General features: G+C 46.3%; 1 protein-coding gene and 1 pseudogene across 2 annotated transcripts; one reads left to right on the top strand and one right to left on the bottom strand.

Moving 5' to 3' along the window:
* Positions 1-274: 274 nt before the first annotated feature.
* On the bottom strand, positions 275-1,955 carry LOC308276828 (natural resistance-associated macrophage protein 2-like; annotated as a pseudogene). Its single transcript has one exon. The product of its transcript is annotated as a natural resistance-associated macrophage protein 2-like (transcript).
* Positions 1,956-12,950: 10,995 nt separating this feature from the next.
* On the top strand, positions 12,951-13,898 carry LOC308276482 (olfactory receptor 10H2-like; the record flags this gene model as incomplete). Its single annotated transcript, XM_080715282.1, has 1 exon — positions 12,951-13,898. One exon carries the CDS (start codon positions 12,951-12,953, stop codon positions 13,896-13,898), a length of 948 nt encoding a protein of 315 aa, XP_080571408.1.
* Positions 13,899-15,203: the final 1,305 nt, after the last annotated feature.

Genomic DNA, 15,203 nt, shown 5'->3' with positions numbered 1-15,203 from the left:
ATGTGTAGAGAGTTTTTCTTAAGAATTTAGTGTTGAGATGACAGCAGCACCTGTTAGCTTTCAGAGTCCACCTAATCCAGTTCTCAGGTTAAGTGGTCAGGACAAAAAGAAAAAAAAAGTCTCCATCCTTTAAACACACATGAAGCAAAGTCTTGCCCAACCAGAAGTTGAGTCTGTGTGACAGCACATACTTATGGCTATGTTCACACAGTAAACCATAGAGGCACACTGGCTCTGATGGCTACCTGCACAAGTCAAACAGACTGATCAGTGCTCACTTAGTATAGTCACTGGTGGCTTCTTCAGTCAGCAGGACTTTAGAGATGCTTACCATGTGCCCACAGTCCAGGAAGGACATACCCAGTGCAATCAAACATTGCCAACCCAAGTAGAACACAAAGCCTAGGTAAGCCACACTGATCACAGCAGCCATGACATACAACGCCACATGCCCTAGGTCCTGGACATAGATCACTACAAAGTACATGTTGATGGAACACACGATAAGAACCAAGATCCCACCTTTGATCCTCCAGCCTAATCCATTGGAAAAGTCATTCATTACTGGCCGCAAGCTCGTGAATGTGAGGATGGGTATGAGAGCAAAGGGAAGCTGTAAGCTCTGCAGAACATTCAGGAAGTCATTCATCCCTGTGAGATGCTCTACATCTTGGAAGACAGAAACAAGCAAAGTGGGGATGATGGCAATAGAGCATGTCAGAATCACTCAGGCAAACCGTGACCATTTTAGGTTCAGGAATCCTTCCATGACAAACTGACCAGAATAGGTTCCTGTCATGGTGGAGCTCTGTCCTGCAGCCAGGATCCCCACTGCCCAGATGTAAAGTGCAGCAGGCCCGAAGTAACATCCCAGCACAATGCCCTCTTTGTAGATGTCCACAGCCAGAGTTGAGTTATCTTCAGGAAAGAGATCAGCATGGGGACTGCTGCTATTTTTACAGACATTAACCACCTGCTCGTTGGTTTTCTCAAAAAAGGCTTCCGCAAAGACTGAGATGACAAAGACATTAATGATAAAGGAGACAAAGAGGGCAATGCAGGACTCAATAAAAAAGTACTTACTGGCTTCTCGAACTTCTTGCTTATTGGCCCGGTTTATTTGTCTAGACTAAGACAGAATGCAGGTACATGTTGTGTGGCATGATGACAGCTCCCACGATGCCCACAGCTTGCTCAATCTGTGGGGTGCTACAGCCAGAACAAGATGGCACAAACATGCCCTTGAGTACCTGGCTCTGGTTGGGTTTCACTGTAATATGCTCATATCCAAATGTGAGGGCCATAATAGTGATGAGAAAGCCAAAAAATGCTTCAAGCTTCCACAAGCCGTATTTGTCCAAAAAGAGAAATACAAAAGTGTCTGTGATGGTGATGAGAACTCCACCCTACAGGGGAATCCTTCCGGCAGACAGGAGATTGATGGCAATAGATGAGCCAATGACTTCCTGCATATCTGAGCCAATGATAGCTAACTCCACCATCAGCCACAGGATGATTCATGGGACCTTGGGATACTGACGGTGACAGATTTCCGCAAGATGCAGCCTGGTGACCACTCCTAGTCTAGCAGCAAGACGCTGGAGCAACAGCCCCACGATGGTGGCCAACAGAAGGACCCAGAGCAACTTAAATCCAGCCACTGCTCCAGACTGCAAATCAGATTCAATGTTTCCTGGATCCAGATAGTCAATGCTCATAAGAGAGCCTGGTCCCTTGAATGCTCAGAGTTTACAAAAGCTAAAACAAGAATGAATACTCCTCCTCAGGAATGGCAATCTCATTAAAGTAGGTGGTAAAGGGCTCCTCTGACTCCCGGTGGACTGTAAAAGTGAGGAGTAACTATAGGCACAGTTGATGTTACCAAGACTCACAGAGTCCCCATGATCTTCAGAAGCATCATCATCTGGCATCTTCTGTTCAGGACCCAATACCATGGTAGATACCTGAGTGCCCGAGTTCTTAGAAAGGACTCCGCACCTCAAGCACTCCTCCACCGCCTGACACGCAGCCTCCGCGCCAGCGACTCCATATCCCGGGAGTCAGCGCCAACTGGTACTAGTTTCTAAGTGTCTTTTAGTGCATTTTCCCAGGTAACTAGTCTTCCACTTGGTGTTTTTTTTTTTTTTTTTTTTTTTTCAGGTCTGGAGATGGAACCCAGAGGCATTTGACCTCCAAGCTACATCCCCTGCCCTATTTTTTATTCTTTATTTTTAAACAGAGTCTCACTAAGTTGTGAGGGGCCTCACTAAGTAGCTGAGGCTGTCCGCAAACCGTGATCCTCTGGTCTCAGCCTCCTGAATGCTGGGATTACAAATGTGTGCCACCACGCCCGGCTTAAGAATGTTGATTTTTTTTTTTTTTTTTTGGTACTGGGGTTCCTGGAAACCCTTCTAACTCTGGGCTACACTCCCAGACCTATTATTTTTTTATATTTTTATTTGGAAACATGGTCTCTTAAGCCAACGAGGCTGGCTTCAAAACTGTGTGATCCTCCTGTCTCCGCCTCCCAAGCGCAGGGATTACAAGCGTGCGCCACCATGCCCGGCGAATCACTTGGTGTTAAATGGTATCTATCAAAAAAGATGTTTATAATGCAATTAGGAATATAAACCTGGAGAGGCTCTCATTATTTCATTTTGTTTAGATGCTATTGGCTTAGTAATCTTACTTTGTGTGTGTGTGTGTGTTTGTGTGGTATTAGGGATGGAACCAAGGGTTTCTACCTCCAGGCTACACTCCCAGATCTATTTTATATTTTGTATGGAAATAAGGTCTTATTAGGTTGCTGAAAGCCTCATTAAGTAGTTGAGGCTGGTTTGGAATCTACAAGATTCTCCTGTCTCAGCCTCCCAAGTGCTGGGATTACAAGCATTTGCCACCATCTTCCTTTTTGTGTGTGTGTGGTTTTGGGGATGGAACCCAGAGGCATTTGACCTCCGAGCTACACCCCCTGCCCAATTTTTTATTTTTTATTTTGAAACAGGGTCTCACTGAGTTGCAGAGGGCCTCACTAAGTAGCTGAGGCTGTCCTCGAACTGCAATCCTCCGGTCTCAGCCTCCCAAATGCTGAGATTACAAATGTGCGCCACCACACCTGGCTCCTACATTTTTTATTTTAGAAGTCCTGTACATTTGGGGAATACAAATATTTAAAACATCATTGTCCATAGACCATAGGAGACACAGAAAATTATATTAATAAAACGTAAAAATCCATGATCCAAGTACTAAGATTACAAGCGTGTGCCACCATGCCCAGCTTATTTTGTTTTATTTGGAAAACACTAAGAGCTGAGAGCCTAAGTAGCTGAGGCTGTCTTCTGAACCTGGGTGATCCTCCTGTTTCAGCCTCCCAAATGCTGGTATTAGAAGCCTGGGCCACTACACCAGGCTTCAGATCTTTATCTAGTGTCCCTCAATCGCTCAATCACCCCTGCTGTCACTCAGGCATCCGGAAGCGGGCTCTGCCTGAGTAGCCAATGAGAGATGCCGTGTCAGGGCTGTGTTCCTCCAATGAGGAGCGGGCTCACTAGGGGTTCCTGGAACCCCTAATTTGTGCTCTTACCCATTCATCATTCAATAGTGTATCGTTCAATCTCCATGTATTTGAATAGTTTCCTTTGACTTTCCTGTTGTTGATTTCTACTTTTATTCCACTATGGTCTGAAAAGATGCAAGGAATTATATTACATCTTTTGAATTTGTTGGTGCTTTCTTTGTGTCCCAGGATGTGATCTATTTTGGAAAAAGTTCCATGGGCTGCTGAGAAGAATGCGTATTCTGTAGTTCCTGGCTGAAATATTTTGTAAATGTCTATTAGGTCCATTTGGTTTATAGTTTTCTTTAGTTCTAAAGAGTCTTTACTCATCTTTTGCCTTGAAGATTGATCCAATGGTATGAGATACATATTAAAGTCTCCCAGAATTATTGTATTTGGGTCTATTTGAGATCTGATGTCCAGAAGGGTTTGTTTTACAAATGTGGTTGCACCAGCATTTGGGGCATAAACATTTACTATCATTATATCTTCTTGGTGGATTGTTCCTTTTAATAAAAGGAAGTGCCCTGATTTGTCTCTTCTGATGTGTTTTAAAATCTGTTTTGTTGGGATATCAGGGTTGCTACCCTCAATATTATGTTAGTGATATCCACCCATGTTCTTTGTGCTTCCAATTTGTTCATTGCAATATAGTATTCCATTGTTTGCATCTAGAGCTTTTATTAGATGTGTGTTGGACCTTCTCTCCCATCCTTCATATTTTATTCCTTCTTGTTCATATTTCCCATCTTTTTAGTTCTCTGCTTCATGCTGTCAGAACTCTCCAGATCTTCCTTAATGTTTACCAAGTTGCTACTCAGCTATCTCCTATTTATGGCTCCACCTATCAACTGAAATTTTTATTTATAACTTTAGGAACTATTTTTGGCCCCTTCAGAATATCCTTCTTTTTATAGAATGCTTATTTAATGTGTTTATTTTTCTTCTGTTTAAAAATTAACCTTAGCTGAGTGTGGTGGTACATGCTTTAATCCTATTACTTGGAAGGCTGAGATAGGAGGATTGCTGAAGCCAGCCTTAGCAACTTAGCCAGGCCCTCTGCAACTTAGTGAGATCCTGTTTCTAAATAAGAAATAAAATCAGCTAGGCATATAAATTGGAGGTAGAATGCCTGAGTTCCATCTCCAGTACCTGCCCCTCCAAATTAAACTTAGACATATTTATTTAAACTCAGGTGGCTTTGTAAAAAAAAAAAAAACGTTGGAGTATCTAGTCTCTATATTTATTGCATATGGTGACTTTTGTTCTTGGTATATTTTTTTCTTGAGAATCTTTTATTTTTGGAACTGGGATTGAACTCAGGAACATTTTACTTCTAAGCTATATTCTTAGCCCTATTTTTTATTCTTTATAACAGGCTTTCACTCAATTGTGAAGGGCCTCATTAAGTATCTGAGGCTGGCCGTAAACCTCTAATCCTTCTGTCAGCCTCTCAAGTGTCGGGATTACAGGCATACACCACCATGCCTGGCCAGGGAAGTTTATAAAAAACAACAGCAAGCCGGGAATGGTGGCACACTCTTGAAATCCCAGCATTTGGGAGGCTGAGACAGGAGGATCATAGTTCACAGACAGCCTTACCTACTTAGCGAGACCCTTTGCAACTCAGTGAGACCCTGTTTCAAAATAAGGAATAAAAAAATAATACTGGGGGTGTAGCTCGAAGGTAGAATGCCCTGGGTTCCATCCCCAGTACTGAAAAAACAAAAATAAAAATAAAAAATAAAAAACATACTGTGACTCATGCAATTATAGCATTGGACCCAATGAAATCCAAGAATGAGCTCATAACTAAGGCTTTGGGGAATCTCATTGGAGAAACAGGATGGGGGAGAGTGTAGAAATAAAGAAAGAACTGGAAACACAGGAGGTGAAGTGGGAAGAAGGCCAGAGCTGGGCTCAGTTCTAAGGACACTGTCTACCTAGGCCATGGGAGCCCTCTTCTTATTGGAGTCTAAACCCTCACTGTGTAGATTTTGTAGACATGAGAGATTTTGGTTCCAAGGTTTTACACTTAGTTAAACTGGGGGTTTGAGCCAGGTGTGGTGGCACACACTTGTAATCCCAGTATTCAGGAAGATGAGACAGGAGTATCCCAGTTCTTGGACAGCCTCAGCTATTTTACTGAGGCCCTTTGCAACTCAGTGAGACTCTGTTTCAAAGTAAAGAGTGAAAAATAGGGTTGGAGATGTAGCTCAGAGGTAGAATGCCCCTGGGTTCCATCCTCAGAACCAACAAAACAAAACAAAAACAAAAACAAAACAAAAGAGCACTGGGGGTTAGTTTGCAAAATTTATTTGTAATGATAAATTTCATGGCAGAATTGGCTGTAATCTTCCATAGCTCATCTATGTGGCAATATGAACTAATTATTAAAGCAAAACTATTGCTCTTGTTTTCTTTTTGGTACTAGGGGTTGAACCCAGGGCCATTTCTACCCCTGAATTATACCCCCAGCCCTATTTGACTTTTTATTTTTATTTTTTTATTATTTTTGGTGGTACTGGGGATAGAACCCTTCTACCTCTGAGCTACACTCCCAAACCTATTTTGTATTTTGGTTAAGTTGAGTAGTGGTTTATCTATCCTGTTATTTTTTTTTTCAACAAACCAGCTTTTGATTGTGTTGATTTTCTGTATTTGTGTGTGTGTGTGTGTGGTGTGTGTGTGTGTGTGGTATGTGTGTGTGTGATACTGGGGTTCCTAGAAACCCTTCTACCTCCGGGCTAAACTCCCAGACCTACTATATATAATTTTTTTTTTTTTGAAACAAGGTCTCTTAAGCTAGCGAGGCTGGCTTTGAACCTGCGTGATCCTCCTGTCTCTGCCTCCCAAGCGTGGGGATTACAAACGTGCGCCACCACGCCCGGCCTCTATTTTTTTATTCTTTATTTGAAACAAGGTCTCACTGAGTTGCAAAGAGCCTCACTAAGTAGCTGAGGCTACTGCAATCTTCCTGTCTCAGCTTCCCAAATGCAGTGATTGCAAATGTGCGCCACCATACCCAACTTATATGCTTTATTTATTTGGTGTGTGGTACTGGGGGTGGAACTCAGGGGCAGTCCACCTGCAAGCTACACCCCCAGCCCTATTTTTTATTCTTAATTTTGAAATAGGGTCTCACTGGGTTGCAAAGGGCTTCACTAAGTAGTTAAGGCTGGCCACAAACCGTAATCCTGTCTCAGCCTCCCAAATGCTGGGATTATAAACATGCACCACCATGCCTGGCTATATGTTTTATTTGAAAATAGGATCTCACTAAATTGCTGAGGTGGACCTCAAACCTGTAATCCTGTCAGCCTCACAAGTACTTAGATGACAGGTATGTGCTACCATGCCTGGCTATATTTTTTACTTTTTGATGTATACTGAAACAAAAATTCTGTGCATATTTCTGGAAAGACTATTAACTATTTCCAAAATTCACTTTAGGAAACATTTGAATATTTATTTCACCAGAAGATATTAAGTAATAATAATCAATTAGATGTTTATACATTTGCCAAATTTTTCCTTTCATGGCAAGAGTTATGTGCTTTCAACCAAAGATTGTTTTTCACCTGAGTTCCACCCCCAGTACCACCAAAAATAAAATTTAAAAAGGCAAAATAATAGAGCTGGGGATGTATCTTGGAGATAGAATGCCCCTGGTTCCATCCCCTAGTTCCCCCCCCCAAAAAAAAAAAGGCTGGGGGGGGGTGTGTAGCTTGGAAGTAAAATGCTCCTGTGTTCAAACCTCAGTACCAGAAATTTAAATTTAAAAACCAGCCATGTAATTGTCCAGAGACGCTGCTGCAGGCAGCCTCCTCTGGCCCCAGTGGGCAGCGGCAGGGCCACCTGCTGTCAACATCAACAGCCAGGGCCCCAAATCCCAGATTTGTAAAGCACCAGGCTCTTCCCAAACCCTTGAGAAGCCGCGGTAATTGACTCGGCCCTGGAAAGGAGGGAGGGAAGCGGGGACGCGGGTCCCTGGTGCCGCCTCCCTGTGCAGCTCCCCCGGGCCGGGTCCCCACAGGGCTCAGCGTGCCTCCTGGCCGGCATAAGCCAGGCCCACCCCAGCCCGCGCCGGAGGCAGGCAGCGCCAGACACACCAGGCCCTGCGGTGAGGCAGGCAGGGAGCCGCGGTCCTGGAGCCCAGGTGGGTCCCTGCCCTCCCTCCTGGCCGCCCCGGCAGGTCAGGTCAGGCTGGTGAGGAGCAACGGAGCCCACCTTGTTATTCGTTTTAGTACCTCCTGTTGCGTTAAGAGGTCGGCTGCTTGGAGAGGGGAGAAGTCAGTTTCAGAGAGAACAGAGCTGTTGCTCGGTTGCCTAGGATGCCTGCCTGCTGTTCTTTTTTCTTTTCCTTTCCTTTCGTGTGTGTGTGTGTGTGTGTGTGTGTGTGTGTGTGTGTGTGTGTTACTGAGAATGGAATATCCAGGAACTTTCTACCTACAGACTGTTTTATTTGGAAACAGTGTCCATAAGTTGCTGAGAACCTGTTGTCGAGGCTGGCTTCAAATGTACTACCTCCCAAGTACCAGGAATACAAGCAAGCACCACCACGCCTGGCTAGCTGCTTTTCACCTCTTAATCTGACCAAAAACCAATGGGATAGCCAGGTGTGGTGGCTCATGCCTGTAATCCCTGTACTTGGGAAACAGGAGGATCACAGGTTTGAAGCCAACCTCAACAACTTAGGGTGGGTTCCAAAACAAAACAAAACAAATGAAATAGGGCTGGGCGTGTAGCTTGGAGGTAGAATGTACCTAGATTCCGCCTCCAAAAAGAAAGGAAAAAAAGTGAGGTGATAGGTATGGTCATGAGCTTGATTTAATCACAACATGCTACAAATATACATCAAGGCATCACTTTGTACACAAAAATGCATACAATCATGATTAGTCTATCAAAATAATATCAACAATCTACCAAAGTGATCCAGTCTTAGTCCTTACCCTGACCCTGGGAAACCATACCCTGAGGGTATCATGGACAGGGCTTGTCCTGGCCAGGCCCGGTGCCCACATCTCAGAGTGGCCAGCCAGCCTCACCAAGTGTCAAGAGATGCTCTTTCTGGCCGGTCCAGTGGCACACCCCTATAAGCCCAGTGCCTGGGAGGCTGAGACAGGAGGATCACAGGTTCAGGGGCAGCCTTAGCAATTTAGAGAGACCTCCTTGCAAAATGTAAAAGCCTGGGGTGTCACTCAGGCAGGGGTAGAGCATCCCTGGGTTCAGTACCCAGGACAAAAGTGCTGTCTTTCTCTCCTTCTTCATCTCTTCTGGCTCTCTCACTGAAATCCACATTACATTAGGTGCCACTCATGCTGTAAATTCCCTGGGACTGACGAATGTGCGACATCACAGGTGTCCACCAGGGCAGCATCCCACAGCATCATTTTACCACCTTAAACATCCTCTGTGCCCTGCCTGTTCCCTCTCCCTCTGTCCCCGCAGGCCCCTAGAAGAAGACATGGGTCTTTTTTATTATTATTATCATTATTATTTTTGGTGGTACTGGGGATGGGACCCAGGGGCCTTCTGCCTCTGGGCCACACTCCCAAACCTATTTTTCATATTTTTATTTGGAAATAGGGGCTCTTTAGCCAGCTGAGGCTGGCTTTGAACCTGCGTGATCCTTCTGTCTCAGCCTCTCAAGCGCGGGGATTACAAGCGTGCGCCACCACGCCTGGCGAAGACATAGGTCTTTTATTTTCTCCATGGATTTGCATTTTCTGGAATGAACAGGTAGCCCTTTAATTTTTATAGTGTGTGTGTGTGTGTGTTTGTGACTGGGTATTGAAGCCAGGGGCATTCAAATTTTGAGACAGGGTATTGTTAGGTTGCTGAGACCCTTGGTACTTTGCTGAAGCTGGCCTTCAACCTGCGACCCTCCTATCTTAGCCTCCCATGTACTAGGATCACAGGCTGTGCTACTACCCACGGCTCCTCTTAGCCCTGAACCTCATCATCCTAGAGGGTGGCGTATACAGCCCCACACCGTTCCCCCATCTCCTCATAGTCCTTTCTCTCTGTAGATTCTGGGGTGGTCAGTGACCTAGGGAGTGAGAGTATAGGCTATAGGTACAATCAGCCCTGGAGAGGGAGGCTCCTTGACCTGACTGTGGTCTCTGATGTTCTTTAACCTGTAGTCCATGAGCATATCAACAAAGGGATCAGGCCGGGCGTGGTGGCACAGGCTCGTAATCCTAGTACTTGGGAGGCTGAGACAAGAGGATTGCAGGTTCTCAGCCAGCCTCAGCTACTTAGTGAGGTACTCTGTAATTTAGCGAGACCCTGTTTCAAAATTAAGAATAAAAAATAGGGTTGGGAAGCCGGGCGTTGTGGCCCACTCTTGTAATCTCACCATTTGAGAGGCTGAGACAGGAGAATTGCAGTTCATGGACAGCCTCAGCTACTTAGTGAGGCCTTTTTCAACTCAGTGAGACCCTGTTTCAAAATAAAGAATAAAAAATAGGGCTGGGGGTATACCGTGAAGGTAGAATGCCCCTGGGTTCCATCCTCAGTCCCGGAAAAAAAAAATTGGGCTGAGCTTGTAGCTTGGAGGTTGCCCATGGGTTCAACCCCCAGTTCTGAAAAAAAGGGGAGCAGGGGTGTAGCTTGGAAGTAGAATGTCCCTGGGTTCAATCCCCAGTACTGAAAAAAGAAAAGAAGAGATCAGGAAAAGAGCCCTGCTCTGGAGCCACGAGGTAAGTGCTGGGTCCTCTGGGACTTGCTTTTCCATCTGCGCAGCGGGGTCCAGCAAGTGCTGCCTAGTGTGCAGCAAGCGAGTCAAGGAGATCCCCGAGCGTGATGCTGAGCCCAGCGCTTGGTTCCCGGGTCACAGCCCTGAAGGGCAGCTGCTAGGAGGGGCGGTGCAGACCTCTGGTCCCGGGACTCTCTTGAGACAGGAGGATTGCAGGTTGCAGGCCAGCCTCAGCAATATAGTTAGGCCCTGCTGCGAAGTAAAACAAACAAACAAAAAATTAGATAGGGCTGGGGGTAAATTCAGAGGTACAATTCTCTTGGTGTCAAAGAATAAAAAATAGGGCTGAGGGTAGCTCAGAGGAAGAATACCTCTGGGTTCCATCCCCAGTACCACAAAAGAAAACAAAACAAAACAAACAAAGGACGGGGTGTAGCTCCAAGGTAGAATGCCTCTGGGTTTAATCCCTGGACACACACACACACACACACACACACACACACACACACACGCACACTCAGAGCCAAAAATAACACTGTACTTTTGCCAGCTCCCATGAGGCATGTCTGTGTGTTTTGTTGGTTTGTTTGCTTGAGCCCGGGCTCTTTTATTGTTTTGAAACAGGGTCTCACTGAGTTGCAAAGGGCCTCACTAAGTAGCTGAGGCTGTCCGCGAACCACGATCCTCCTGTCTCAGCCCCTGAATTCTGGGATGACAAGCGTGCACCACCACACTGGGCTAGCAGAGCCCATTTATTTATTTATTTTTTATTTTTGGTGGTACTGGGGGTGGAACCCAGAGGCTTTCTACCTCCAGGCTATACTCCCAGACCTATTTTATATTTTATTTGGAAACAGGGTTTCACTAAGTTGCTGAGAGCCTCACTAAGTAGCTGAGGCTGGCTTCGAACCTGTGTGATCCTCCTGTCTCAGCCTCCCAAGCGCGGGGATTACAGGCGTGCGCCACCACGCCCGGCTAGCAGAGCCCATTTTAAATCCCCAGTCTCCATACTGTGTACCTGGTACAAATGTCTTCTCTCTGCAGCAGTTCCCCCTCCCTACTGTTAGGGAGAGGAGAAGAAGGGGAGGAGCTTTTAGTAAAGTCTAGGAGGGACTTTGTGGCAGGGCAGAAAGAGCCACCTGTACAGTGTAGGGCAGGTGTTGAGATAGGGGAGGGGGCAGTCCACAGAGGACCTAATTGAAAACTAGTACAGAGAGGTATTGGTTGGGTCAAGCTGGTGCAGTTTCAACCTATGCCCCTAGCAATATATATATATATATATAATATATATATGTATGTATGAATAAATATACATAAGGTATATACGTGGTACTGGAGATAAACCTGGGGACATTCTACCTCTGGCTACACCTCCAACCTTATTTTATTATTTTTGTGTGTGGTACTGGGGTTGAACCCAGGGGCCTTCTATCTCCGAGCTACATTCCCAGCCCTATTTTATTTTTATTTGGAAACAGAGTCTCAGTACGTTGGATGAGAGTCTCACTGTTTGCTGAGGCTATCCTCGAACCTGGCATCTTCCTATCTCAGACTCCCAAGTAGTGGGATTACAAGTGTGTGTTACCACGCCCAGCTATTTCATTATTTTATTTTGAAACGGTCTCAGTAGCTTGCTGAGAGCCTAAGTTGCTGAGGCTCGCCACAAATCTGTGATCCTCCTCTCTCAGCCTCCCAAGTACTAGGATTACAGGAGTACACCACCACACCCGACAAATATTAGAAATTACTCATTTTTCTTTTTTTTTTTTCCTTTTGTTGGTACTGGGGATGGGATCCAAGAACATTCTGCCTCTGAACTACACCCCCAGTCCATATTATTTCTTGTTTGTTTTTGTGGTACTAAGGATGGAATCCAGAGGCATTCTCTGTCTGAGCTACACCTCCAGCTCTATTTTATTATTTTGAAACAGTCTCACTAAGTTGCTGAGATTGGTGATCCTCCTTGCTTGGCCTAACAAGTACTGAGATTTAAGGTATGTGCCACTGCGTGGAGCTTCAAGATCCTATTTCAAAAAGAAAAGGAAAGGAAAGGTCTAGGAATATGGCTTGGAGGGACAAAGCCCCTGGGTTACACACACACACACACACACACACACACACACACACACACACCCCAAAATGGGGGGTGAAAAATAGTATCCACACTTTTTTATTTTGGAACTGAGAATGGAACTTAGGGGAGCTATACCCCAGCCCTACCTAATTTATTTATTTATTTATTTTTTTGCGGGTCTGGGATGGAACCTAGAGGCATTCTACCTCTGAGCTACACCTCCTGCCCAAATTTTTATTTATTTTGAAACAGGGTCTCACTGATTTGGGAAGGGCCTAAGTAGCTGAGGCTGTCTGCAAACGGCGATCCTCCGGTCTCAGCCTCCCAAACCACCACGCCCGGCACCCCATCCCTATTTTATTTTTTATTTTGAAACAGGGCCTCATAAGTTGCTGAGGCTGGCCATGAATTTTCATGGCCAGATTATAGGCATGCAACCACCATGCCCCGCTCACGCTGAATTGATTAGAGCAGAAAGTAAGTCAGTATAAATGGAATCAGTGCGTCTGTTGTCCTTGTTTGGGATGTGGTGGGGTCTTGGTGGAGTCCAGCAGGGCGAGAGCTGCAAGTTCTCCCTGGCTCTGACACCCCCTGCCTCCGCAGGCCCAGCCTCCATGCAGGAAGTCAACCACTCATCAGTGGCCGAGTTCATCCTGGTGGGCTTCTCCGCCTTCCCCCACCTGCAGCTCCTGTTCTTCGTGCTGATCCTACTGATGTACCTTTTCACGCTGCTGGGGAACCTGCTCATCATGGCCACCGTGGGCAGCGAGCGCAGCCTGCACACGCCCATGTACCTCTTCCTGTGCGCCCTCTCCATCTCCGAGATCCTCTACACCCTGGCCATCATCCCGCGCATGCTGGCCGACCTGCTGGCCGCCCGCCGCGCCATCTCCCTGCAGGCCTGTGCCAGTCAGATGTTCTTCTCCTTCACCTTCGGCTTCACCCACTCCTTCCTGCTCACAGTCATGGGCTACGACCGCTACGTGGCCATCTGCCATCCCCTGCGCTACCCGGTGCTCATGAGCCCCCGTGGCTGCGCCCGCCTGGTAGCCTGGGCCTGGGCTGGAGGGTCAGTCATGGGGATGGTGGTGACGGTGTCCATCTTCCACCTCACCTTCTGCGGATCAAACGAGATTCACCATTTTGCCTGCCATGTGCCACCTCTGCTGAAGTTGGCCTGCGGCAGTGACGTGCCGGGGGTGGCCCTGGGCGTGGGCCTGGTGTGCATCACTGCCCTGCTGGGCTGCTTCCTCCTCATCCTGTTGTCCTATGCCTTCATCGTGGCCGCCATCCTGAGGATCCCGTCTGCTGGGGGGCGGCACAAGGCCTTCTCCACCTGCGCGTCCCACCTCACGGTGGTCATCGTGCACTACGGCTTCGCCTCCGTCATCTACCTCAAGCCCAAGGGTCCCCATTATCAGGAAGGCGACACCCTCATGGCCACCACCTACACGGTCCTCACGCCCTTCCTCAGCCCCATCATCTTCAGCCTCAGGAACAAGGAGCTGAAGGTCGCCATGAAGAGGACTTTCCTGAGCACACTCTACCCAGAAAAAATATAACCATCTGGAAGGATTCCTTGGGAGGAACTAAGCCGAGCTACCAAATTCTACTCCATCTACACGCACTGACCTGTATTTTTCTGATGCTGAAACAGATAAGTGTACACAAAAGGGTAAATCTTCCTGAGGGATTTATTTTCATTGGAAGCACATGTGAGGCTGTATTAACAGAGGGAAAATCAGATCTGATTGAATCTGCCTGCAAGAGCACACTTAATCAGCGCCAAACCTGTAATCTGTTCTCCACTTGCCAAAACCTGGTCTCACCTAATACTCCCCAAACAAAGCTTCAGCTGTGTGTAGGGACCATGCCTGTAATCCCAGGACTTGGGAAGCCGAGACAGGAGGATCCCAGGTTCAAAGTGTAGCTCAGCAGTAGAATGCCTCTCGATCCAATTTCCAACACGTGCACACACACACACACACACACACACACACACACACACACACGAGAAACAAGATTTCATGCTCCCATTTTACCTGGCAGCATAAGATAGGAATAACTCCCAATTTTTAAGTCCACAAAAGACTACTCCAGATAACAGCAGAGGAGAGCAAAACACCCCAGAGTTCAACATTGCCAATTCTGTACAATAGACATTAGAAATGGCAATAAGCAGATGCTGAGAAAAAATGGAGGAAATCTTAGCACTTCAAGGAGAATTTTGTTGTCGTTGTTCTCAGGATTGAGGTAGGGACAGTCTACCTATAAAGTAAACCCTCAGCACTTTTTATTTTTTATTTGAAACAGGGTCTCACTAAGTTCTTGAGCTGAGCCTTAAACCTGGATCCTCCTATCTCTGCCACCCAGGTACTGGGGTTATAGGCATGTAGGCATGTGCCACTACACCTGGATTTTTTTTTTTTTCATGATACTAAGGATTGAACTGAAGGGCATTCTACCTCCAAGCTTCATGCCTAGCCCTATATTATTTGTATTTTGAAACAGGGTCTTGCTAGGTTGACGAGAGTCTCACTAAGTTGCTGAAGCTGTCCTCAAACCTGCAGACTTCCTGTCTCAGCCTCTCAAATACTGGGATTATAGGCATGTACCACCTATAATCAGTTCTTAACAAATACTTCAAAAGTGGACTAAATTGTGCCCCTCAGCACTGGAGGACACACAGTGTGCCGTATGTGTTTATTTGAGAAGCCTTGCTGTCTTCCAGAGCCAGGAGAAAGCCATTCTTGCTCCTGGAACTCTCACCTGCTTAGATCAACTCCTTATAGATATGTTCCACATCTGCATAAACAAAGGGCTGTTCAGAACACCTATGACTGGGAAACACAAGATGGATTCATGAA

Source organism: Muscardinus avellanarius (assembly GCF_963383645.1).
Source record: "Muscardinus avellanarius genome assembly, chromosome: 18".
NCBI classification, from domain to species: Eukaryota; Metazoa; Chordata; class Mammalia; order Rodentia; family Gliridae; genus Muscardinus; species Muscardinus avellanarius.
This window is presented reverse-complemented; position numbering and strand designations above follow the sequence as displayed.